Below are 27802 nucleotides of genomic sequence, written 5' to 3'. Positions count from 1 at the left end.
CCCCCCCGCCTTTTTTTTTTTTTTTTTTTTTGAGACGGAGTCTGGCTCTGTCTCCCAGGCTGGAGTGCAGTGACGCAATCTCCGCTCACTGTAAGCTCTATCGCCTTCCGGGTTCATGCCATTCTCCTGCCTCAGCCTCCCGAGAAGCTGGGACTACAGGCGCCCGCCACCACGTCCGGCTAATTTTTTTGTATTTTTAGTAGAGATGGGGTTTCACTGTGTTCACCAGGATGGTCTCAATCTCCTGACCTCGTGTTCCGCCTGCCTCGGCCTCCCAAAGTGCTGGGATTACAGGCGTGAGCCACCGCGTCCGGCCCTCAAATTCTTATAATCAGACATGTTTAGGGTAACACTGGCTCGGGTAACACAGACTTGGCTTTTCAGGTGCTCACGTGTTGAGCGTCTACTTGGACACTGAGTTTCAGGCTCTACAGACATTCTCTCGATGCCTTGTGCCGTTAAGAAGGCAGAGACCTGGGCATATGAAGAAGTCTGGCCCAGGTCACAGAGCTAGGAAGGAGCAGAGCGCTGATCTGCCTAAAAATGAAATCCATCTCTGCATTTTCAAAAACGCACCTTGTTTTCTGCCTCCTCTCAGGAAGTTGCACATTTTTGGAAAACTCTGGTTCTATGTGAGCCAAGATGCAACTCCAAGAAATGCCCAGAAGAGGGTGCTAAGATTCTCTCCTTCCTGGGACCCGCCAGAATGACTCAGAACTCCACAGGGTCGACTCTGTCGCTACCGCCTGTGTGCAGCCTGGGATCACAGTGGCACCGCTGCGGATGAGCGCCACCCTGCGGCTGCATCTGAGTGTCGGGCTGCACGAAGGTGACACGGCCCCTCTATCCCCCAGTGGCCCAGACTCACCGGAGGTGGGTTTTCAACGACCAGTTCATAGGTCAGCCCTGCAGACCCAAATCTCAGGATGTCTCCAGGGATGAGCTTCACAGCCACGTTCTGAATGTGGCACTCGTTGACAAACGTGCCGTTGCGGGAATTGAAGTCCTGGAGAACAAAGCTGCACTCCGCCTCGTTATATTCGATGAGTGCATGGTGGTTGTCGATGTCAGGAGACTGCAACGGAGAAGAAGGACAGTCGTAGCCATGAAAACAAAAATGACACGGCCCCTAATGTTTCGAGCTGAGTGCTTTACCTGTGTTGCTGCCGCCAGATCATCATGACAATCCTCATTTTAAAAGGAGGATGCTGAGGATCAGAGAGGTTAAGCGACTTGCGCAAGGCCACACAGCTAGTGCATGAAGGAGCTGGGATATGTGCTCTGTCTGACACCAGACCTGGGGACAGGTACCTAAGTTGTTGGGTGGGGAAATCAGGCAACACAAAGGCAAAGGGATCTTGGGAGAGTCTTACTGGGCAAATATGGGACCAGGGAATTGACCATTTTCTTTTCTTTTCTTTTGTTTTTATTATTATTTTTTAAATTTTACTAAAAGTGAAATGGTCAAGGAATTGGCCATTTTTTATTTCCCTAACTCCACGTGGGTACTTATGGTGGCACTCAGTACCAGGACAGGAGGCAGAAATGGCCCAAACAAGAAACAGAGAAAAGCACTAAAGAAGTCATTACCGTTACTTATACTCCCACCCCAACCAGCAGCAGTCATGGTTAACATTGAGGTTCACATCCTTCCATGTTTTTTTCTATACTTATGTTCTTTTAATTTTTTAAAAAACAAAATTAATCACACCTACATACATAGTTTTTTAATTACCTTTTTTTAAAACCTTGACGTACAATAAACATTTCCCATGTGATTAGTTATTTCCATTGCTTCTTAAAAGCTACTCAGGATTTGCCTAACCACAGATGATCTGCTTTTCAAAAGGGGGCTTCGGGCCGGGCCCGGTGGCTCACGCCTGTAATCCCAGCACTTTGGGAGGCCGAGGTGAGTGGATCACTTGAGGTCAGGAGTTCGAGACCAGCCTGGCCAACATGGTGAAATCCCGTCTCTACTAAAAAATACAAAAAACTAGCCAGGCTTGGTGGCAGGCGCCTGTAGTTCCAGCTACTTGGGAGGCTGAGGCAGGAGAATGGCGTGAACCCAGGAACCAGAGCTTGCAGTGAGCCGAGATCACACCACTGCACTCCAGCCTGGGCGACAGAGCAAGACTCCGTCTAAAAAAAAAAAAAAAAAAGGAGGGGGGCTTGGTGAGACCATGTTTCCCCAAAGGAAAGGGGCCCCAGCCAGTGTATCTGCAAACTGATGGCAGGGGACAGAAGCTCCTCTGTAATTTTACTTTCATAAGGGGCTGAGCAAAGCTTAGCACAAAGCAGGTGACTGCATGTTCCCCTGGCCCCAGGACCCTGGAGGGATGAAGGGAAATGATCCGGCTGTGAGCTGCAGGGCACACTGAAGTCTTCGTCTTTCTTTTTTTTTTTTTTTGAGACAGAGTCTCACTTTGTCACCCAGGCTGGAGTGCAGTGGCATGATCTCGGCTCACTGCAACCTCCGCCTCCTGGGTTCAAGGAATTCTTCCGCCTCAGCCTCCCGAGTAGCTGGGACTACAGGCGTGTGCCACCACGCCCAGCTAATTTTTGTACTTGTAGTAGAGACGGGGTTTCACCATATTGGCTAGGCTGGTCTCAAACTCCTGACCTCGTGATCCGCACTCCTTGGCCTCGCAAAGTGCTGGGATTACAGGTGTGAGCCACCGTGCCTTGCCAAAGTCTTCGTCTTTTAAGGGCACTGTCAACCAGACATCCATGCCACTTGAGACTTCGCAATTACTTTCTAAGTTTATCTTCTCAGGGTGCCCTGTCCAGTTTTTATATAAAAGTACTTGCACTTAGACATCTAAAGTTCCATCATATAACAATCAAGAGCTTATATTAATAATAGAATATATTAATATGTATACTAGAGTAACAATAAAACATATTACTTATACATTACAAGCCAGGAAATTGCTTAGTGTTTTATTACATTGTCCTATTTCATCTTCACAACAATCTAGAGATAGTTTCCCATTTGGTAGATAGGGAAACTGAGGCACAGAATGAATTTACCCAAAGTCACCCAGCTTGACAAGTCACCTGGCTTGCACTCAGGTTTGCCTGATTCAAATGTCTGTGCTGTTATCCACTTTCCAGATTTTTGCCAAACACTTTACCACCCAAAATATGAAAACACAAAAGCAAGCTGAAGTAGCCATACTAACTGCGGCCAAGGCAGATTTCAGAACAAGAAAAACTGGGGATAAAGAGAAGCATTAGGCCAGGTGCGGTGGCTCATGCCTGTAATCCCAGCACTTTGGGAGGCCCAGACGGGCAGATCCCCTGAGGTCAGGAGTGTGAGACCAGCCTGGCCAACATGGTGAAACCCCATCTCTACTAAAACTACAAAAATTAGCGGGGCGTGGTGGCACATACTTGTAATCCCAGCTACTTAGGAGGCTGCAGAAGGAGAATCGCTTGAACCCAGTAGGTGGAGGTTGCAGTGAGCCAAGACAAAGCCTGGGTGACATGAGCAAAACTCAAAAACAAAAACAAAAACAAACAAACAAAAAAACAAGAGAGCCATAAATAATGGTAAAGGGGCAATTCTCCAAAAAGACATAACAATTCTTGATGTGTATGCACCTAACAACAGAGTGCCAAAATACACAAGGCAAAAATGGATAGAATTGCAAAGAAAAATAGATAAGCCCAGTATGATAGCTGAAACTTCCACAATCCTCTGTCAGTAATTAGCAGAGCCAGCAGGCAGAAAATTAGTAAAGACATAGTTAAACTGAGCACCACCATCAATCGACAAGATCTCATTGATATTTACGGAACACTTAACCCAACAACAACAAGGTGCACGTTCTTCTTGGGCTGACATGGAACATTCACTCAGTATACCACATTCTGAGCCATAAAACACACCTCAATGAATTTAAAAGAATAGAAATCATGTAGAGTATGCTCTCAGACCACAATGGAAGTAAACTTGAAATCAGTAACAGAAAGATAGGTGGAAAATCCCAAAACATTTGGAGATTAAACAACACACTTCTAAATAACACACAGTGAAGGAGGAACTCTCAGGAGAAATTAAAAATTATCTTAACTAAATGAAAATGAAAATACAACTTAAAATTTGTGGGAAGCAGTGAAAGTAGTGCTTACAGGGAAATTTATAGCCTTGAACGCATACATAAGAAAAGACGAAAGATCTGAAATCAATAATCAATGTTTCTACCTTAGGAGACTAGAGGAAGAAGAGCAATATAAGCCTAACACAGACAGAAGAACTGAAAGAAAAATTAGATCAGAAATGAATGAAATTGAAGACAATAGAGAGAATCAAAGAAAACAAAAATTGGTTCTTTGGAAAGATCAATAGAACTGACAAACCTCTAGTAGGTAACCAAGAAAAAAAAGAGAGAAGACACAAATTATGGATATGAGACATGAAAGAGAGGCCATCGCAGCTGATCCCATGGATATATAAAATAGAATATTTATGAAATATTTTATGTTCATATTTATATGCTATAAAACATGTTATATAAATATTTATATAACATATATTTTATATCATATCAATATTTATATATTTATAATATATAACATATTTATTTTATAAATATGTTATATATTTATATTTTTATATTTTATATATTTATAATATATAAAATATTTATTTTACAAATATATATTATATAAAATTTATATTTATAATTCATATATTAATTATATTATTGTTTTATATATTTATAATGATATATAAAGGAATATTATAAATAGCTCTCTGTCCACAAATTTGATAACTTAGATGAAATGAACCAATTTCTTGAAAGACACAACCTACCCAAACTTATACAAAGAGGAATAGATGGTCTGGGCCCTTATCTATTAAAGAATTTGAATCAATAGTTAATAACCTTCTAAAACAGAAAGCACGAGGCCCAGATGGGTTCCCTGGTGAATTCTATCAAACATTTAAGGAAGAAATGATACCAGCTCCCTACAATCTCTTCTAGAAAATAGAAGCAGGGGGAATACTTCCTAACTTATTCCAGGAGGTCAATATCACCCGAATACCCAATCGAGATAAAGACATTACAAGGAAGAAAAACTACAAGCCAGTATCTCTCATATACATAGACGCAAAGTCTTCAACAAAATATTAGCGAATATAATCCAATACTGTATAAAAATAATTATACACCACAACCAAGTGGGATTTATTCCAGGTATCTGAGAACTGATTTGGCGTTTGAAAATCAATTAATGCAATCCATTGCATCAAGACGCTAAAGAAAAAAATAAACGGGGAGCTATATTCTTTTATTTGTAATTACCAAGTGAAATATGATGTTTAAAATCTTTTCATATGCTTATTTGCCATCTGTATATCTTCTCTGGCAAAGTATCTGTTCAGATCTTTTGTCCATCTTTAATTTGGGCTGTTTTCTTATTGTTGGGTTTTAAGACTCATTTATTTTGGATACATGTGTATAGCATCTTTATTCACAATTGCCAAAAACTGGAAGCAACCAAAATGTTCTTCAGAAGGTAAATGGATAAACAAACTGGTACATACATACAATGAAACATTAGTCAATGATAAAAAGAAATGAGCTCTCAAGCCACAAAAAGATACAGAGGAACTTTAAATGCATATTGCTTAGTGAACAAAGCTAATCTAAAAGGGCTACATATTATATGATTTCAACTACATGAAACTTTTAAAGAGATAAAACTATAGAAAGATTTGTGGTCGCCAGGGTTCACGGGAAGGTGGGGGGCTGTGTTGAGCAGGTAGGGCACAGGGGAACTTGAGGGCAGTGCAACTATTCTGTATGATTCTGTATTGGTGAATACCTGACATTATGCTTATGTCAAAACCCATAGAACGTTATAATGTAAAGAATGAATCCTAATGTAAACTCTGGGCTTGAGTTAATAACATATGAATATTGATTCATCAATTGCAACAAATATATCATGGTAAGGAAGATGTTAATAATAGGGGAAACTGTGTGTGTATGTGTGAATGTGGTGGGGGAGGGGTTGTTTTGTATGGGAACTATCTGTACTATCTGCTCATCTTTCTATGAACCTGTAACTGCTAAAAAAAAAAAAAAAGAAAAGAAAAAGTCTAGGCCAGGCATGTTGGCTCATGCCTGAAATGCCAGCACTTTGCGGGGCCGAGACAGGAGGCTTGAACCCAGGAGTTCAAGATCAGCCTGGGCAACACAGGGAGACTCTATCTCTACAAAAATAAAAAAAAATTAGCCAGCTGTGGTGGTGCACACCTGTGGTCTTAACTACTTGGGAGGCTGAGGTGGGAGGATTGCTTTGGCACAGGAAGTTGAGGCTGCAGTGAGTCATGATGGCAGCACTACACTCCAGCCTGGGCAACAGAGTGAGACCCGGTCTCAAAACAAACAAACAAAAAAATAAAGTTTATTAAATAAACGTGAAAACATATTAGCTCTTTGGGAAATACTACCCACATCATCTTCATCTCCATTCCTATTGACCACATTTCTTTGTGTTCTAAGAACTCTCTCTCTCTCTCTTTTTCTTTTTTTGGAGATGGAGTCTTGCTCTGTCACCCAGGCTAGAGTGCAGTGGCACGATCCTGCCTCACTGCAACCTCTGCCTCCCAGGTTCAAGCGATTCTCCTGCCTCAGCCTCCTGAGTAGCTGGGATTACAGGGGCGTGCCACCACACCCAGCTAATTTTGTATTTTTAGTAGAGACAGGGTTTCACTATGTTAGCCAGGCTGGTCTCAAACTCCGGACCTCAGGTGATCCGCCCACCTCAGCCTCCAAAAGTGCTGGGATTACAGGTGTGAGCCACCGCACCCAGCCTATGAACTCTCAATAACTCATCAAAGAGATAAATTCTATGTGTTGCATTTTGTTCTTCTCTTCCCAAATCCCATTACTTTCAGCTCCTCAAAAGCTGTCAAGCTGTGACTAAGAAATCAAAGCCAGCAGGAAGTTTTGGATGATACCACAAAATGGGACAAGCCTCTGCCTCAGGTTAGGTCAAGGGAGAGTTTCTGAGGACTGCCTGATAATATCACTCCCTCCTGTATTTAGATAACTACAAAAAAAACTGATGCTGGTAGAAAGCTCTGCTGCTAACATAGGCTGAATGTATAAGCTCCACGCTGCTGAGCTGTCTCATTATGAGATTAACTGCTGTTCTGTTTTTATTATTATTAGCAGCTAATATATTTTGAGAACTTCCTGTGAACTGGGCCTTACCAAAGCACTTTGTATTCATTCCCTCATTTAATCTGCAAAACAGCCCTTTACAGGGAGTTCTACTATCATCTCCATATTACAGCTGGAGAAGCTGAGACTCAAAAGGCGAAGTGAGAGACCAGCATTACCCTGTCACTAAAACCAAAGACATTAGAAGAAAACTATAGACCAATATCCCTAATGAATACTGATGCAAAAATCTTCAACAAACTATTAGCAAACAGAATTCAACAGCTTATTAAAAGGATTATACACCATGACCAAGTGGGATTTATTCCTGGAATGCAGGGATGGTTCAACATGAAAATCAATCTGTGTAATAGAACACATTAACAGAATGAAAAGGAAAAACCAGATGACTATCTTGACTGATGGAGAAAAAGCACTTGGCAAAATTTAACACTCTTTCCATGACAGAAAAACTAAAAAAAAAAAAAACAAAAAACTAGGAATAGAAGAAAACTACATCAACATAATAAAGGCCATATATGAAAAGCCCACAGCTAACATAATTCTCCATGGTGAAAGACTAAGACTTTTCCTCTTAAGACCAGGAACAAGATAAAGATGCCCACCCTCACCACTTCTATTTGAAATAGTACTGGAAGTCCTAGCCAGAGCAGTTAGAAAAGAAAAAGAAGTGAAAGGCATTCAATATATTCCAGAAGTAAAATTACCTCTATTGTTGGACAACGTGATTTTTATATGTAGAAAGCCCTAAAATTACACACACACACACACACACACAAACACACACACATATAAATACAACACTGAATTCATATTCATAATAATTTATTTATGAATATTTCATAATAAATAATTCATAAGTGAATTCAGTGAAGTTGCAGGATACAAAATCAGCACACAAAAATCACTGGTATTTCTATACACTAATAATATGTGGGGAAAAGAAAGAGAGATCAGACTGTTATTGTGTCTATATAGAAAGAAGTAGACATAAGAGACTCCATTTTGTTCTGTATTTGAGATGCTGTTAATCTGTGACCCTACCCCCAACCCTGTCCTTGCAAGAGACATGTGCTGTGGTGACTCAAGGTTTAATGGATTTGGGGCTGTGCAGGGTGTGCTTTGTTAAACAAGTGCCTGAAGGCAGCATGCTTGTGAAGAGTCATCATCATTCTCTTAATCTCAAGTACCCAGGGACACATACACTGTCAAAGGTCGAAGGTCGCAGGGACCTCTGCCTAGGAAAGCTAGGTATTGTCCAAGGTTTCTCCTCATGTGATAGCCTGAAATACGGCCTCGTGGGAAGGGAAAGACCTGATCGTCCCCCAGCCTGATGCCCGTGAAGGGTCTGTGCTGAGGAGGACTAGTATAAAAGGAAAGAAGGCCTCTTGGCAGCTGAGATAGAGAAAAGCATCTGTCTCCTGCCCGTCCCTGGGCAATGGAACATCTCCATGTAAAACCCGATTGTATGTTCTATTTATTGAGATGGGAGAAAACCTCCTTAGGGCTGAAAGTAGGACTTGCTAGCAATGCTGCTCTTTATGCACTAAAAAGGTTTATGGAGATGTTTGCATATGCATATCAAGGCACAGCACTTTTCCTTAAACTATTCATGTCACAGAGATCTTTATTCATACGTCTTACTGCTGACCTTCTCCCTACTATGATCCTATTATCCTGCCACTTCCCCTTTTCCGAGATGGTAAAGATAATGATCAATAAATACTGAGGGAACTCAGAGACCCGTGCCGGCCCGGGTCCTCTGTATGCTGAGCACCGGTCCCCTGGGCCCACTTTTTCTTTCTCTATACTTTGTCTCTGTGTCTCATTTCTTTTCTCAAGCCTCTCGTTCCCCCTAACGAGAAATGCCCACAGGTGTGGAGGGGCAGGCCACCCCTTCAATAATGAACAAGCCAAAAAGTAAAATAAGAAAATTCCATTTACAATAGCATCAAAAAGAATAAAATACTAGAAATAAACTTAACCAAGGAGGCAACAGATTTGTTCATTGACGACTACACAATGTTGCTGAAAGAAATTAAAGAAGACACAAATAAATGGAAAGACAACCCATGTTCATGAATTGGAAGACCTAATACTGTTTAGAACATCAATACTACCCAAGTAACCTACAGATTGAACGCAATCTTTATCAAAATCCCAATGGTGCTCTTTTTTTCCCAGAAATAGAGAATTTTATTCTAAACTTTATATGGATTCTCGAAGGAACCTTGAAGAGCCAAAACAATCTTGAAAAAGAACAACAGTTGGAAGTGTCATACTTTCTGGTTTCAAAAGTTATTAAAAAGAGAGAGTAATCAAAACAGTGTGGGCCTAGTATTTATGCCAGACCCACACACAGGGAAACAGATTAGAAAGCCCCCAAATAAACCTTTGCGTATATGGTCAAATGATTTTCGACAAGGGTGTCAATACCATTCAGTGGTGGAAAGGACAGTCTTTTGAACAAATGATGCTGGGAAAATTGGATATCCACATGTATTAGTAAAAGAATGAAACTAGGCCAGGCACAGTGGCTCACGCCTGTAATCCCAGCACTTTGGGAGGCCGAGGCGGGCAGATTACAAGGTCAGGAGATCGAGACTATCCTGGCTAACACAGTGAAACCCCATCTCTACTAAAAATACAAAAAATTAGCCGGGCGTGGTGGCAAGTGCCTGTAGTCCCAGCTACTTGGGAGCTGAGGCAGAAGAATGGCGTGAACCCGGGAGGCGGAGCTTGCAGTGAGCAGAGATAGCGCCACTGCACTCCAGCCTGGACGACAGAGCAAGACTCTGTCTTAGAAAAAAAAAAAAAAAGAATAAAGCTGGATCCTTAACTTACATCATAAACAAAAACTAGTTCAAAATGGATCAACGATCTAAACATAAGAGCTAACACTATAAAACCCTTAAAAGAAAACATAGAAGAAAAGCTTCAGGACAATAGATTTGACAATTATTTCTTGGCAATGACACCAAGAACACAGGCAACAAAAGTAAACATAGATAAACTGGACGACATTAACATGAAAACTGTGTATCAAAGGATACACTCAACACAGTGAAAAGGCAACCTACAGAATGGAAGAAAATATTTACAAATCACATCTCTGAAAAGGGGTTAATATCCATGATATATAAAGAACCCCACAACTCAACAGTAACAAAACCAAAATAACCCTATTAAAAATGTGCAAATGGACTCTCTCCAAAGAAGATACACAAATGGCCAACAAGCATATGAAAAGAATGCTCAAGATCACAAATCATTAAGAAATGCAAACCAGAACTACAAGGAGATACCACTTTGCACCCATTAGGATGGCTACTATAAAAACACAGAAAATAAATGTTGGCGAAGGTGTGGAGATATTAAACCCTCGTGCACTATGGCTGGGAACGTAAAATAGTGCAGTCACTGTGGAAACAATATTGTGGTTCCTCAAAAATTTAATAATAGAATTACCATATGATCTGGCAATGCCACTTCCGGGTATATGTTCAAAAGAATTGAAAGTAGGGTCTCAAAGAGACCTTTGTACAGTCATGTTCTTGGCAGCATTATTCACAGTAGCCAAAAGGTGAAAGCAACCCAGGTGTCCAAGGACAGATAAAAGGATAAACAAAATGTGGTCCATCCAAACAATGGATGTTATTTAGCTTTTAAAAGAAAATGCCACAACATGGATGAACCATGAGAACATATGCTAGTGAAATAAAGCAATCACAAAATACATATTGTGGCTGGGCAGGGTGGCTTACACCTGTAATCCCAGCACTTTGTGAGGCTGAGGTAGGAGGATTACTTGAGCCCAGGCGTTAGAGGCCAGTCTGGAAACATAGTGAGACCTCGTTTCCAGCTCTCCTACTTCCTAGTGGGGTGACCTTGAGCAACTGATCTATTCCCTTGGGACCTCAGTTTCCTCATCTGTAAACAGGGATAATAACAGAATGGCCCTTATGGGTTTATGGTGAAGATTAAATGAAACAGTGTATATAAAAAACACTTAGAAGAATATTTTAGCTCAGTAGCAGGTGTTAAAATGCTTGTTATTATGCATAGAAGGATGGGCTCTGCACTTAGAAAGCCCTGAGTTCAAGTCCCACCTCTGCTGTGTTTCTGCTGTGCAACCTGGGACAAGTTTCTTTGCCTCTCTGAGGCTGCTTCCTATGCTGCAAAAATGAGTGTGATAAGCTCTACCTCAAAGGACTGACAAAAGATACTATTTGGCAAAATTTTCAGTGTGGTAGGATAACATTTTTGAAATTAACTGAGGTGTATGTGCGTGTGTGCTAAAAACACAGGGACCTGCTATGTTAGCCCAGGCTGGAGTGCAGTAGTTATTTCCAGGCACCATCAAAGCATAATGCAGCCTTGAACCCCTGGACTCTAGTGATCTTCCTGCCTCAGCCACCCCAGTGTCTGGGACGACAAGCACATGTGTGTATCGAATCATATTTCTTTCTACCTTTTGGCCCTTGGCCATCCCGCGCCCCCACTGTGACCCCTGTCACTGTCTCAGGAAAGGGATGTAATGCAGAAACAGAACAAGCTGGGGTTTTCAAAGGAAGAAAGATGTGAGGAAATGGCCAGGGCTCTGGTAAGACTGTGAGTCTGGGAGCGGAGGGGAAGAGGAAGTTTGTCGGCTTCCCTCCTGTCAGTAGGAGCCTTGCCCAGCTTCTCTGGGAGTCTTGAGGAATGGGCAAGTCCCGGAGAAGATGCTGGTTCAGGAGGTATCTCTGAGAGCTCCTCAGAATCAGTGCAACCCTGAGAGAGGGAGGGGAGAGTTCTGAGAGCCCTGAGTAATGGAGTCTGTGACATTTCCCCCCAGTGCACCGAGGGCTCAAAAGAACCTTGAGCTGAGACAGCAGTGCATGCCCACTTGCTAGGCACTCATGACAGAGCAGTGATTAGTCATTCTCGGGTTCACAACCCCGTTCCGGAAGTCCTCTTTTCCTGAAGCTCATTGTCCCTGCACGGTCCCAGACAGCCTGACCACGAATCCCAGCCCTCTGTGCCCTTCATACGTGACCTTGGGCAGGCTCCTTAGTCTGTCTGTGCCACAATTGCCTCATCTGTAAAATGGGGAAAGGGATAACCCTACCTGGCAGGGTTGCTGAAAGGATTAAACGAGTTAATACACACAAAAGTGCAAAGAACAGTGCCTGGCACAAAGGAAACCCACAGCAATGCGAATGATAGCATCATCCTCTTAGCTCATCCACCATCTTTCTCCACTGTCCCTGGCAGTGACCCTACTGACTCCTCTGAGAAGCTCTCAACATCCCACAGTATTGCTTCCCTCTCCATGGCCAGAGTCCAGGCAAGAGATGGTAATAACTGTGGTTGGCAGAATGGTCCCTCAAAGGTGTCCATGTCCTGATCCCTGGAACCTGTGAGTGTGCTGCTACCTTACGTGGCAGAGGGATGGTGCAGATACGATAACGATGACTAATCTTGAAACAGAGAGGTTAACCTGGATTATTCAGAGGGGGCTAATCCAACCACGTGAGCCCTTAAAAACAAAGACCTTTCTCTGGCTGGAGTTGGAGAGATGAGTCAGATGGGGAGGTCAGAGAAATCTGAAGCATGAGAAACACTGGGCCCATTGTTGCTGGTTTTGAAGATAAAGAGGCCATGAGCCATGTGGAATTGGGAGGCCTCTGAAGCTGAGGCTGGCCTCCAACCGACGGCCAGTGAGGACACGGAGGCCTCGGTTATATAGCAGCATCGAGCTAAATTCTTCCAACAAAGTGAGTGGGGCTAGAAGCAGACAATCCCCTGGAGCCTCCAGCCAAGAGCCCAGGCAGCCAACACTTTGATTTTGGCCTTGAGTGACCTTGGGCAGAGGAACCAGCTGAGTCCACCCAGACTTCTGACCTCCGGAACTGTGAGATAATAAATATTCACTGTTACAAACATAAAAATGAATACAATAACCAAAATGTACTGCAGTATGGACCACCTGCCAGATACTGTCCTGAGCACTTCATGGTAATTCAGTCTTGTAACACAGTTCCCCGCCACACACACACACAGAAGTTGCAGCCGAGAATGGCTGAGTGACTTGCCTGGAACCCTACAACTCAGAGGGCAGAGCCAGGAGGCCTAGCACTGAGTTCATGCTCTTGACCACCCTGTTCTGGAGCCACCCTGCTGTTCTTTGTCCACCCATTCTCCCTACGCTCGTCAGTGTTCTCTTCAAAAGAACAATTAATTTCTCTCCGGCTCAAAGCCTTTTGAGGAGGGGTTTCCATTTTCGCAGCAAGTTAAACATGAAACACTTAGCCTAGCTTAGGTGGCCTTTTTGCACGTGAGTGGCAGGGCCATCCAGCCCTCATCACGCCATGCCAAGTGCTTCACGCAACACCTCCAGATCTTTGTGTGCACTGTTTCTTACACCTGGCAGGCAGAGGGGGGCCCTTTCTCGCCTGCCATACCTGGCAAAACCAGGCTTTCTCTTGTAAGAGGCAGTTCCCGCTTGGTCGGCTCTGAGGAGCTGTCCCCAACACCGAGACAGGGTCCTCTATGCAGGCCCCAGCGCACATCTTCCCAGGAAAACACCTGCAGCCTGGGTCGACCTTCCCTCTTTACCCCAATCCCACACTAGAGGGCGCCACCTCAGTTTGTTGCATCAGTGAGGATTACAAGAAAAGTGATTTTCGCTGTTCTGCTTATAATCCTCACCTAGGAGTTCAAACTGTGGAATTTCCCACTACCGATTATCTTAATTGACTCACAAGGAATTTCAGATATTTAGATTTTTAGATGTTCCCTAAAGCCAAATTTACAACCAAACAATGAAGCATCTTTGTCTAGAAGCATTGCATCAGACAGCCCAAGTCTGAAACTCAGCCTCACCATCCCCGACTAGATGTGTGATTTGGGGCAAGTTATTTAACCTTTCTGAGCCTCATTTCCACATCTTTACATGAGGATAATAATGATAGTAGTAGTTCTTGCCTGACAGGGCTGTTTGAGGATGCAGCTCTGTAACACATACACAGCATACACATAGAAGACATATAAAACCACACGAGATGCCTCATAAGTAGCCTATACATGGAGGTGTGGCTGTTTGTATTATCTGTGCTAGTCAAAAGAACCTTGAGCTGAGACAGTAATGTGTCTCAAAAGCTTATGATCTTCTACCTCACACTCATTAGGATGGCTACCGTAAAAACAACAAACCCCAGAAAATACCAAGTGCTGGCGAGGATGTGGAGAGACTGGAGCCCTTATGCAGTGTTGCTGGGAAAGCAAAACTGCGCAGCCACTGTGGAAAGCGGTATGGCAGTTCCTCAAAACATTAAAAATAGAACTGTCATCTGATCCGGTGGTTCTGCTTCTCTTCTGGGTATGGACCTGAAAGAACTGAAACCAGGGGCTTGAAGAGATATCTGGTGATGGCTCACACCTATAATCCTAGCACTTTGGGAGGCCGAGGAGGGCGGATCACCTGAGATCAGGAGTTCGAGAATAGCCTGGCCAGCATGGTGAAACCCTGTCTCTACTAAAAATACAAAAATTAACTGGGCATGGTGGTGCATGCCTGTAGTCCCAGCTGCTCAGGAGGCTGAGGTAGGAGAATCACTTGAACCTGGGTGGCAGAGATTGGCAGTGAGCTGAGATTGTGCCACTGCACTCCATCCTGGGCAACAGAGCGAGACTCTGACTCCATTAAAGAGAGAGAGAGAGAGAGAGAGAGAGAGATCTTTATAGTCATGTTTATAGCAGCATTATTCACATCAGCCAAAAGCTGGAGGCAACCCAAGGGTCCATTGACAGATGAATGGATCAACAAAATACAGTACAGATATGCAACAGCCACTATTCAGCCTTAAAAAGGAACTCTGACACATGCTGCGACAGAGGAACCTTAAGAACATTATGCCAAGTGAAATAAGCCAGTCGCAAAAGACACGTACCATATGATTCAACGTCTCCGAGTAACCTGCAACAGGCAAATTCAGAGACAGACAGTACTTTCTGTCAGAAAGATGGTGGCTGCCAGGGCCTGGGGGGCTGGGAGGGAAGGAGAATGCTTCCTCAGTAGGAACAGAGTTTCAGTTTTGCAAGATGAAGAGAGCTCCTGCGGATGGATGGTGGTGGCAGAGCAACAATGTGAGGCCGGGTGCGGTGGCCTGCACCTGTAATCCCAGCACTTTGGGAGACTGAGGCAGGTGGATCACCTGAGGTAGGGAGTTCGAGACCAGCCTGGCCAACGTGGCAAAACCCCGTCTGTACTAGAAATACACAAATTAGCCAGGCGTGGTGGTGCATGCCTGTAATCCCAGCTACTCAGGAGGCTGAGGCACGAGAATCACTTAAATCTGGGAGGCAGAGGCCACAGTGAGCCAAGATTGTGCCACAGCACTCCAACCTGGCTGACGGAGCGAGCGAGACTCTGTCTCCCCACCCACCCCCCCACCAAAAAAAAAAAAAAATGTGAATGCAATTAATGCCACTGAACTGTACACTTAAAATGGCGAAGATGTAAATTTTACGTTATGTGTATTTAATAAAAAGAGAGATGATGATCTAGTCCTTTTCTTGGAACTTCTTCCTCTTGCAAGGCCTCCATGTGCTGAAGGGAAAGCAGGCCCATGCATTGCTGTGTTGGGAACTGACCAGTGATGTCAGGGGAGAGAAAAGTTCCCTGAGGACTGGCGAGATCAGACGAGGCACATCACAGAGCACAGAACGCCTGGTGGGGAGCCAGGGCTGAGTGTGTGAGCACAGCTGAGGCGGGACGGTGAATGGGCGCATCCTGATGAGACGGAGGGCAGCTGGACATCCCCCAGGCCTGCTTCTTTTGGTGGATTTCATCACAGGACCGGGGAGGGGGGAGCATCTTTATCCAGGTCCATGTCCACCTGTCACCTTCTCTCTCAAAACTTGAGGGGTTCACACATACCATGGGAAATGTGAATTAAAATGCCACGGATACCATGTTTCGCCTCTTAGATAAGCAGAAATTCGTCAGGTAGGTCACATGCTCCACTGGGGAGAGGAGGGGGTGCCCCCACTGCTGCTGGGGAACTGACCCTGTGAGCCTTCACTGGAGGGCAGTGTGGCGATGCCATCAGAGCTGCAGCCATACATGCCCTTTGACATGGCACATGGGCTCACATGTCCGTGAAATGATGGGTAAAAGGTATTCAGTGCAGCATTGTTTAATAATAATAAAAAAGACTTTGATGCAGGCTCTTATAGTTCTTACAGGCAGCCCAGAAATGGCAGGTGCAAAGGGATCTGACTCGTTGGGTTGGATGGTTCTGTTGCGTTTGTTAGATCACTCCTGTGCCCCGACCCTCTGATCCCATATGAGAAGGCGCTGACGTGCCATAGAGAACATTTCCCCTAGAGAGAAAGGAGTCAATTAGCAAGATGCTATCCACAAACGCAGAGGAGCAGGCATGAGCATTTCACCTGCATCCCCCTGCAGTTTCTGTCCTTTGCTTTTCTCCATGATCTTCATCCTCCTAGCCACAGCACTGCATTGACTCGGGCTGCCCTGCAAGTCAATTGTAAAGGGAATCCTGAAACCTCCTCGGTGCAGGGCAGGGCAGGGCGAGGTCCTAAGGAGAAGATCAGCTCTCCACTATTCTTCTTCTTTTTTTTTTTTTTTTTTTGAGACACAGTCTCGCTCTGTCACCCAGGCTGGAGTGCAGTGGCACAATCTCAGCTCACTGCAATCTCCCAGGTTCAAGCAATTCTCCTGCCTCAGCCTCCCAAGTAGCTGGGATTATAGGCGTGTACCACCACACATGGCTAATTTTTGTATTTTTAGTAGAGGTGGGGTTTCACCATGATGGCCAGGCTGGTCTCGAACTCCTGACCTCAAGTGATCTGCCCGCCTCAGCCTCCCGAAGTGCTGGAATTACAGGCCTGAGCCACCGTGCCTAGCCAGCTTTCCATTCTTTAACCTTTGCTTCTCTTTTCCTCAAAACAAAGTATATTGAAATAGTACACACACACACACACACACACAAACAAAAAGAGTGAACAGGAGCTCCCCTGGCATCGAGGAGAAGCTGGAGTCCCTGGAGATGGAGCAGTGAGAGGGAGGGCAGCATTAAGGCAGGGCTCTCAAGGTTCGGTCCTGGAAGCATCTCCGTGGGGACCCTCACCAGAACCTGCAGAGCAGAGAAATGGACAGATTCCCGACCTCGCCTAACCCCACTGCGTCAGAAAGCCTTGGGATTCATGTTTAACAATCACACTCATGCACATGAAAAACCCAGCAACCATTGGCTTGTGACATTGCTGGATTCTGGAAGAATTAAGTCCCTTTCTTATCAGTGTTCAAGGAACAGCCACATCCAACTATAAACATTCAGTTCAAAAACCACATCAAATTATACAGATTATAACCAGAAGGTTTAGCTCTGAAATGAGCAAGGCTGGTGGCCAAGGTATTCCAGCACTGTCCAATGCAGGCAGGGGTGGGGGTAGATTCTGAAAGGAGCTCCTGATTTCTGCACAAGGCAGCCAGGGAGCCCATTTCAATAGGCAGGTCTTCCACTTGCTGAAAATTCGTCAGTGGCATCTTCCCATTGTTTTTTAGATAAACACCAACATTCTTACGGTGGCAGGAAGGAGTCTTGCCTGCCTTCCCTTCCCACTCTGACCTCCACATACTGGTTTTCTTTCAGTTCATCAGGCTCGCCATATGCTCTACCACCCCAGGGCCTTTGCACACACTGTTCCCTCTCCCTTTGTCTAGTTAAGTCCTTCTCATGCTCCATATTCCTTTCCTTTAGAGCCCTGACATAAGCTTGAAACCATCCAGGCTCTGCAGATCCTCTGACCTGTGTGTCTCTCCTAGCAGCTTCCTGATTGCAGGACCATGTGAGTATCCCCAGGCTTACCTCTGTGCTGGGGCTCCAGGCAAAGTCTGTGGAATGAATGAGTGATGATAACGGCAAAAACCAGGCTGGCTAAAACAGGCTTCCTATAGCCATTAGGAAACCAAACTCCTTTCATGATACAGAAAAAAAAAGCCTGGAGGGCAAAACTCTACAAATATCAATGTTGACTGTCTCTGAGTCATATGATTACAAGTGATTTTTATGTTCTTCTTTACAGTTTGCTTTCTCCCAATTTTTTTAAAAAACAATAGGTACATAATTACCTTCTATTAACAGGATATGTGAACGTATGTGAACAATGTCAGATTATAATATCAATAAGCAAAAAAAAAAGTCAGCTTTACAAATGAATACATTAATAAATCTTTAGAAGCATAGCTCCCTATTCTTTAGGATTTATCCAAGTAAATAAAACAATCTTCTCTCTTTGTTAGGTGTAAATGCTGGGTAATTTCACAGCTGATTTTTTTTTTTTTTAAGATTCCTGAACTTTAGTTAGTGGAATGACTTCTAACAGCACAAATAAGACAAATGATAAATTGACTGTTGAATTATTACTCAGGGTGGCTTATAGCTGATCAAGCATGATTCTCGGGTTAATCAGAAAGGCCCAGTGAAGGCAGAAGAGGGGCAATTTTCACCTTGTCTTATAAAATATTTTCTGAAAAATATGGACACACCTGTAGGTTTCAGTTCTTCAAAACAGACCTGTGTCCCCCACATCCCTTCTTAAAGCAAATCTCCTCTCCCAAATCGATTTAAGCTTTGGGAAGAGGATTTGTCTAAGAGAAGATATAAAAGCCCATTAAAAGTCTATTCACAAAGCATTTGGCAACTCATGTATCATCTGTTCTCTCGGGAGTCAGTGCAAGCTCATGCTTCTGGAAATGCAACTGATTCCTTCATAAATCAATGGAACTGTTGCTGACAGTGGTGACTTACTTTTTAAACTAAGGCCGAGGAGCAGTAAGCAGTCAATTATTTTTATACAATCAATGCTACTCAATTTGTGTCTATATATATAATAATTGTCCTCATCAGTTCCCATTTCCAAATAGCTTGTTAGTATCAGTGGATAACCCGCCTTAACCCCGTGAACAAAAATCCTCTGTCTCCACTTTACGCGACCATAATAATGATTGTGGTGTCATCTACTTCGTACCATATGCCAGGTACTTTATATGCATTTTCTCATTTAATCCCTACAGCCCTGTGAAATAAGTGGTTTATAGATGGAGAAAATGAGCTCAGCATGATTAAGTAGTTTGCTTGAAGTCACACAGCCAGAAAACGGTCTAAGAGATTCAAATCCAGGTCTCCCTCCAAAGCCTGTGCTTTTAAAAATTACTACAGTTTTCTAATATCATAGTCCAGTTCAAAACAGGGATCACTGTCTCTTCCTTGGCCACCCAGAAAGTAAAACTACCTTAAATTTATCCCTTGTTACGATACAGAAGAAACTACAATTCTTTTTATTTGATTTTTCCACTTTGTACACTGAACAGTTTTCTGTGTCCTTGTAGAGAGACCATGTCACAGATGAGAATCTCAAGGGAAGGTATGTTGAGTTATTTTAAAATCGATTGCATTTATAACTCTTAGAAAACTAGAAATGCAGGGGGAATGTTCTCCATTTGATAAAGAACACCTATAAAAAAAAAACCCTACAGCTAATATAATATTTAATGATGAAAGACTGAATACTTTTCCCTTAAAATCAGGAACAAGGCAAATATAAAGATTTATACTGCTCTCACCACTCTTATGCAACAGAGTACTGGAAGTCCCAGCCAATGCAATATCTCAAGAAAATAAAATTAAAAGTGTACAGATCAAAAAGGTAAAAATAATTTGCAGATGACATGGTAACATCCTAAGCAGGCAACAAAAAAACTTCTAGAAAGTTCAGTTAAGGTTGCAAGATACCATATAAGCATACAAAAATCAATTATGTTTCTATACACTGGCAATGAATAGGTGGCCACTGAAATTTAAAGTATAATACCATTCACCACCACAAACAAAAAAGGAGAAATTAAGTACTTAAGTATAAATCCAGCAAAACATGTACAGGATTTGTATGCTGAAAGCTACAAAGTATTCATGAAAGAAATCAAAGAAGACCTAAATCAACGCAGAAACATACCATGTTCATGGATTGAAAAACCACATAGTAAATATATAAATTCTTTCCACATCGATGTATAGATTTAAACACAATTTCTATCAAAATCTCAGCAGGACATTTCATAGATACAGACTTATTCTAAAATTTATATGGAAAGGAAAAGGAAGCAAAAGAGGTAAGACAATTTTTTGATTGCTACACACAAATCTATTAATACACATGTGATCTATAAAATGCTACAAAACTACACACATTGTCCTTCTCTCTCTCTCTCTCTGACACACATACACACACACACACACACACACAGAGCATTTACGTCAATTTCCTGGTTTTGATATTGTTATAGTCACACATAGTATGTAACCATTGGAGGAAACTGGGTAAAAGGTAGGTGTGATCTCTACCTACTATTTTTGGAACTTCTTGTGAATCTCTAATTTCAAAATGAAGGGTTAAAAAATAGTGAGGTCTGAAAGACATCTGCTTTTCACAGTTACAAAGAGATTCCACGGCATTTCTCTTTCCACTTCAATATTTTAACCCCCTTCCACATTTAAACAGGCTCAAAGCCACTGTTTTTATTATTATTCTCCTTCTTTCAACTTCCTTGGTTGCAGTTAGCTGAGGCTTTGGACCAAACCACAGCTAATTCAGAGAATGAAATGAAAGAATGCCCAGGCTAAGTCTGGGGCTTGGAGCTCCATGGCCTTCCTGGCCTCTGAGAGGCCCACAGCAGTCCCACACGGGGTCTTGAAAGGGAGAGAGGCCTAGCCTAGAGCAGGCAAAGGCCAAAGCACCAGCTCTGTGCCCACCTTCTGAAACACACACCAGGCTGCTGGGGAGATGACCACAGGTGTGAGGTAGGAGGTGGCACTGGACTCAGAGGTGGGGCTCAGACACTGGACCAGATTGAGGACTAGCTAAAACAGGGCCAAGGTGAAAGCAACTTTCAATCAGACCTGCCCACCAAAGTGCCATGTCAATGTACTGTTGCCATGGCAACACCCAAGCGTTATCTCCCGTTTCCATGGCATCCAATGATCCCAAAGTTATTATCCCTTCCCTGCATAAACTAGCCCTTAATCTGCATGCAGTTAAAAGTGAGTATAAATATGACTGCAAAACTGCCCTGAGCTGCTGCTCTCTGTCCACAGGGCAGCCCGGCTCTGTAGGAGCAGCCACACAGCTGTAACACTGCTACTTCCATAAGTCTGTTTCCTTCTACTCCTGGCTTGCCCTTGAATTCTTTCCTGCACAAAGCCAAGAATCCTCTCGGGATAAGCCCTACTTTGGGGCTCATCTGCTCTGCATCGGGTGGGACAGCGACAGATGTGCTCAGCAAAGGATGGGGCACATCCCGCTCTGCACAGCACTCAGCTTCACTCCTTATGCCAGCGAAATGGGGTACCCGTGGCAACTGGCTATTGGTAGCACACCAAGGAAAGGTATGGCTGCTTGCCCAAGGTTGTGGTGTACAAGAGACTGGAGGCCACATAACACTAAGGACTGTTGAAGGGGGAAGGAAGGGGTCAGGGAGGGGACAGGAACAGGTGGGAAGACTTCTTACCTGTAAAACAAGGTCTGAATCTTCATGCCTTCCAATTGTGGTACTTTTATTTAGGACAAAAAAGCCTTCTGCGCTCTTTAGATAGGCTTTCATCCTCTCTGTTTTCCCTACATAAGGTTTTCAGAAAGAATTTTGTTAGAAAATGCAGTCCTCTAATTATTCAACATCATACTTAGAATGAGGCCGGGCGCGGTGGCTCAAGCCTGTAATCCCAGCACTTTGGGAGGCCGAGATGGGCGGATCACAAGGTCAGGAGATCGAGACCATCCTGGCTAACACGCTGAAACCCTGTCTCTACTAAAAAGTACAAAAAACTAGCTGGGCGAGGTGGCGGGCGCCTGTAGTCCCAGCTACTCGGGAGGCTGAGGCAGGAGAATGGCGTAAACCCGGGAGGCGGAGCTTGCAGTGAGCTGAGATCCGGCCACTGCACTCCAGCCTGGGCGACAGAATGAGACTCCGTCTCAAAAAAAAAAAAAAAAAAAAGAATGAATGAAATAACCATAGAGTCATGTCCAAAGTGAGAAATCAGAAGGGGGGGATTAGATTGTCAACACTGATGACAAAGACAATTCTGCAGCTTTTTAAGACGATCTCTTCTAACCATGATCTCTAGCATAGAAAAGCCTGGTTCTAATAATCAAACAGAGGGCATTTCTTAAGTAACTCAGGACACAAGCAAACAAAAGCTAAAACAACCTGACAACAAATCTGAGTTCCACTGATGATTGCTCTCTACCTCCCATCAAGCTTAGTATGAGCTTAGTGATCTGACATACCAAGTATTCAGGTTCTGTGTTCCCAATCCAACCCTTACTAGCTCTGTGACCTTGGGTGAGTTACTTATTCTCTGTGACTCAGTTTCCTCATCTATAAAATGGGTGGGTTTTTTTTTTTTTTTTTCCTGAGACAGGGGCTCACTTTGTCATCCCGGCTGCAGAGCAGTGAGCAATCTTGGCTCACCAAAGTCTCGATCTCCTGGGCTCAAGCAATCCTCCTGCCTCAGCCTCTCGAGTAGCTGGGATTACAGGTGCGCACCACCACACCTGGCTAATTTTTTGTAGAGACAGCGTATTGCCAGGTTGCCCAGGCTAGTCTCAAACTCTTGAGCTCAAGCAATCCTCCCACCTTGGCCTCCCAAAGTGCTGGGATTACAGACGTGAGCCACCACACCCATCCTAAAATGGGTTTTGTGAGGATTAAATGAGCTAATACACGTGTGGTATCTAGAATGGTGCCTGGCACACACTGAACACTCATTTGTACTACTCTTATTAGTGTTGTCAACCTGGGCTTCTCAAACTCTGATCCAAGGAACGCTAAACTTCTATAGAGCTTATTTGATTCGTTCATTCATAGTTAGAGATGAAGTCCTGCTCTTTGGCCAGGCTGAGTGTGGTGGCACAATCACAGCTCACTGCAGCCTTGAACTCTCAGGCTCAAATGATCCTCCTGCCTCAGCCTCCAGAGTAGCTAGGAATACAGGCACGCCACCATGTCTGCTTTTAGAGTTTCTTAAAGAGTTATCATCGGAGAGGCAGGCATTAGATGATGTTTTCCTTTTTAAATCGCTGCATTTCTTCATTATTTACTTAGGGGAAAAAAGATTACTTCTAAAGGCAAAATATCAAGATTATAGCTCAGCCATGTAATCAGGACCCTGCACAGTATTCCCCCCAGCATTTTACTATAAAAATGTCAACCATACAGAGAGGCTGAAAAAAGCAGATAGTGAGCTCCTATGTACCCACCACTAGATTCTACCATCGGCATTTTGCCATATGTGCTTTATCACATATCTTTCCATCTATGCGTGTGTCCATCCATTTTATATTGTGGTGCATTTTGAAATAAGTTCTATACACATCTTTTAAGATAAACACTTCGGTGACTTCAGAAAGTTCTAAAATGTTGACAGTAATTCATCTCGATCCTTGAATCTCATTTGAGATTATGTCTAAAGACGCAGGGTGAAAAAAAAAAAAAGATGCAGGGTGATACCCTCCACCTCAATGCCTTGTCAAAGAACAACAGTCTCTCTCTTTTCCTTTCAATTGAAAAGTTAGTGAAATGCCAAATTATTGGACTATGGATAAAAACAAAACTCAACTAGTTGTGGTAGTACAGACTCTCAGGGCTGGTTCTGCTTTTCATCATCTCTGTCATCATTTATGGAGTCCTTAATAAGTGCCAGGCACTTTTCCTTGAATATACTCTTTTCATCCTCAGAGAAACCCTGCAAGGTAGGTGTCATTATTGTCCCTACTTTACAGACAAGGAGACTGAGATGCAGAGAGGTTAAGGTCCCCTAGCATTCAGGCAGGGAGACAGCCATTGCATGTCACCACTATATAATCCTCAGGCAGCTCAACTTTTCACACCTCCATCGCTGCTGTGGGGGGAGGGGATGGGATGGAGGAGCAGGGAGAGTGACTGAGTGGGGGGAGGGAGAGGTGTCACTTGGGACACTGAGGTTGTCACTGTTTTGTTGACACTTGGGACATGAAATAACAGATAGCCCTTAACACCAGAATTCTATCCTCTGCAAAAAAGAAAAGACCCTTGGGGGTAAGAGAAATAAAACAAACCAGATAGTTTGTAAATTCTGAAGCCTATGAGAAATCCTCAGAAATATTAATACTTTCATATAATGAGAATTTTATTTTTAAGTCTGCTGTCTTTAATAGGGATAAAAAGACATTTCTTTTTCCAAAAGAACCATGCCCTGTTGCCCTCAAATTGCCTGAGTTATTAATCTTCAATCATAGAGGACTACATTATCAAGCACCACATTCAAAACTAAAGTAAAACTAATCTAAAGTCAACTTTCGAGAAATGTCTCTTTTGTGGGAAAGCCACAGGAAATGCCTCCAGAGTAAAACCCCAAATCTGAATGACTGGCTTTTTTTTTTTTTTAGCTTTTCCCCCAGATGTTTCCACAGTTGGTGCCTTGTGGTAGCTACCTGAGCACCCCAGCTAAAGGCGTCATCAGTCACTTCGTTGTCTAGCTAGCACGTGTCACGCTGTGGCTCCTTCCTTGAGCTTATCATTCTCTGTCATTTTTTTGTTCTTAGCTACATGTTTACTGTTTCCCTTTCACTGAGATATGTCCCAAGAGAGCCTGAACTGTGTTGTTTTAAACTCAATTACCCACGGGTTTCCTGTGTTTGTACCCATCTTCAGAGCAAAGATACTGACAGATTTTGTTCCTGACAATCTTTCCAAGGACATCCGCAGGGCAAATATCCTGAGAGGATAGGGATAGTGTCCCCAACCAGGGCAGAGTGCAGACTTTTTATGATAAAAATGTCATCTCTGGCCAGGCACGGTGGTTCATGACTGTAATCCCAGCACTTTGGGAGGCCCAGGCAGACGGATCACCTGAGGTCAGGAGTTTGAGACCAGCCTGGCCAACATGGTGAAACCCTGTCTCTACTAAAAATGCAAAAAAATTAGCCAGGCATGGTGGCATGCACCTGTAGTTCCACCTACTTGGAAGTCTGCGGCAGGAGAATCACTCGAACCCAGGCAGCAGAGGTTGCAGTGAGCTGAGACTGTGCCACTGCACTCTAGCTTGGGCGACAGAGCAAGACTCCATCTCAATTAAAAAAAAAAAAAATGTCATCTCCTTCCAGGGCAAAGGTTGGGCACTGGCTAGCAGTCCCTTTTAAAAGACTGGAGTTTCCTGAGCTTGGGGTTCCTTAGCTGGGACACAGACTCGCAGTGTGTACAGCATCCACCTGGGCTGTCCTGTATCACCCCGGGGAACTTGCAGGGCAAGGGGAACTAATGCAAACATGAAGCTCACAGTGCCTGCTGTGCTGTGAGCAATAACATCCTTTGTCTCTGGTCCTGGAGTCTCTGGTCTTCTGCTAGCATCATTAAGCAGTGGCAGGCTAACTTAGCTTGCAGGTAGTGTAAAAATCTCAGACCCTTTGTGGTTCCTCACAGTTCTGTTCATTACTCCAACTCTGGCCCCCAGAACTGCCAGGCCTGACACATAGTGGTACTCAGTAAATCATGAATGAATGAAAATACGAAATAATGCTTAAAAGTAAGTCAGAGTAGCCTAAGAACCTCTGACAGTAACTACCTTTTATTTTCCCCTTCAGTATTTATTCTAGATGACATTTTGGGAAAAAAAAAAAAAAAGTCTATTTCTTTAACTGAATGGGTTGGGCCATATTTCCCCACTTTGATCTTGCCCTGTGCAGTCACTTTCCTACCTGAAAACACTGTAGAAAGTGATTAGATGCGTTAAACTCTGTAAAATAGTTCTATGACACAGGGCACCGACCATGGAAAAGAGCAAAAGAGCTTCACTCATCTGCACTCCCTGCTTAGGGGTCAAAAGTGAGACAGAGAAGCAAAATTTCTATTGAGGGGTTACCAGATCTTAAGTGGCCTGGGAGCCCTAGAAATTTCTCAGTGTTGTATTTGGGAAGGGAGAGGTTAGGCAAGGGGGGAGTCTCTCTGACCGCTGGGTGGGTGTCATTCGTAAGTCAGGGGCAGCGGGTATGCCCCTCCTAATCCCAGCTGTACCCGCCAGGACTTCCCAGAGTGGCATGGCTGGTGCCAAGGAGGGGTCTAAGGCCCCTGGGGGCTTTCTCCGCGGGCGGGGTTGGGGCTGCACCTGGAAAGGAGGGGTTGGTGTTGGGGCGCCTACTGGGGTGCTCCTGGGGACCAGAGCCTAGATCCGGGAGGATGGGGACGGGGAGCCACCCCTCCTCCTCCCAGCGCTAGTCCTCGCGGGGCCGCCCCTTCCGGTCCCCGGTCTCGGCCCGCCGCCCCTTCCCGCACCGCACTTACCTGGCGGGAGGAGGAAGCCCACGCTCCGACCTCCGCCCAGAGCCCTGCCAGCTCGGGAGGCGTCGGGCCCGCTCCCGGGCGAGGCCTCCCGGCCGCGCTCCCGCGGAGTCTCCAGCCGACACCCGGCGCCCAGCGCGCCCGCCCGGCCTGTGTACGCGCGTTGCCATGGCAACACCGCCGGGCGCCGCGGGGCCCGGCCTAACAGGTGGGGGCGTGGCCTGCGCAGGGAACGCCCACCGGGTTACCGCCTGCTGAGTGCTCCAGGCCCCACGAGCCTGCCCCATTTCACAGATGGGAAAGCGGAGGCTCATAGGTCACATAAGTGCCCCAGGGTTTTACAGAGAGGAAGGAGCACAAAGGAGATTTGATTCAAGAATCCTTTCCATTACCCCTCGCTCTAAGCTGGATGCGTTGAGGGAGGGTGGGGGGCGATAGGGAGAGGTAGGAGATTGATGGAGCTGAACTCATGAGACCGTTGGAGGTTAGTATGCCCCTGCCCTACCCAAATCTCTAGTCCTTTCCTTTACAGACCAGAAAATAGAAAGAGTAAGAAAAGGGGACCTCTGGGAGTGGGGTGGGGATTGGGAAAGGGATGGGGTGGAGTGAACAATTTTGAAAGAACGAGGATTTCTTCCATGTGCTGGGGAAAAGAATTTCCAAACTCACAATCCTGCTGCTCCTGCTTCTCCCTGTTAAGAGTGACATTTGGCCGGGCGCGGTGGCTCAAGCCTGTAATCCCAGCACTTTGGGAGGCCGAGGCGGGTGGATCACGAGGTCAGGAGATCGAGACCATCCTGGCTAACATGGTGAAACCCCGTCTCTACTAAAAATACAAAAACTAGCCGGGCGTGGTGGCGGGCGCCTGTAGTCCCAGCTACTCGGAGGCTGAGGCGGGAGAATGGCGTGAACCCGGGAGGCAGAGCTTGCAGTGAGCCGAGATCGCGCCACTGCACTCCAGCCTGGGCGACACAGCGAGACTCCGTCTCAAAAAAAAAAAAAAAAAAGAGTGACATTTATTCATTCTTTTGCCCTTTCTCTATCTCTGCAAACATCTTCTGAGGCCTATGAGTGTCACACGCTGGTCCCAGAATACACGTGGAATAGTTACTGTCCTTAAGAAGCCCCTTGTCAGTCGGCATAGGACTCGGGGGATGGAGTGTGTTGAGATGTGCAAATCCTATCTCCCACCACCTCCCACTTCTGCTTGGGGGCAGAACAA

At 44.5% G+C, this 27802-nt stretch overlaps 1 protein-coding gene across 1 annotated transcript in view; it reads right to left on the bottom strand.

The window, feature by feature from the left end:
• Positions 1–26748, bottom strand: part of FHAD1 (forkhead associated phosphopeptide binding domain 1) — a 155402-nt gene extending 128654 nt beyond the window's left edge. The window contains exons 1-3 of the mRNA XM_025367034.1: positions 26584–26748; positions 21778–21884; positions 869–1075 (exon numbers count right to left, since the gene is read on the bottom strand). Of these exons, the coding sequence (XP_025222819.1) occupies positions 869–1075; positions 21778–21870 (300 nt within the window). The 5' untranslated portion in view covers positions 21871–21884; positions 26584–26748. The remainder of the gene's footprint in view (positions 1–868; positions 1076–21777; positions 21885–26583) is intronic.
• Positions 26749–27802: the final 1054 nt, after the last annotated feature.

The sequence above is a fragment of the Theropithecus gelada genome, chromosome 1 (genome assembly GCF_003255815.1).
Source record: "Theropithecus gelada isolate Dixy chromosome 1, Tgel_1.0, whole genome shotgun sequence".
Taxonomy (NCBI): domain Eukaryota; kingdom Metazoa; phylum Chordata; class Mammalia; order Primates; family Cercopithecidae; genus Theropithecus; species Theropithecus gelada.
Note: the sequence above shows the minus strand (reverse complement) of the source record. Positions and strands in the feature narration are given on the sequence as shown.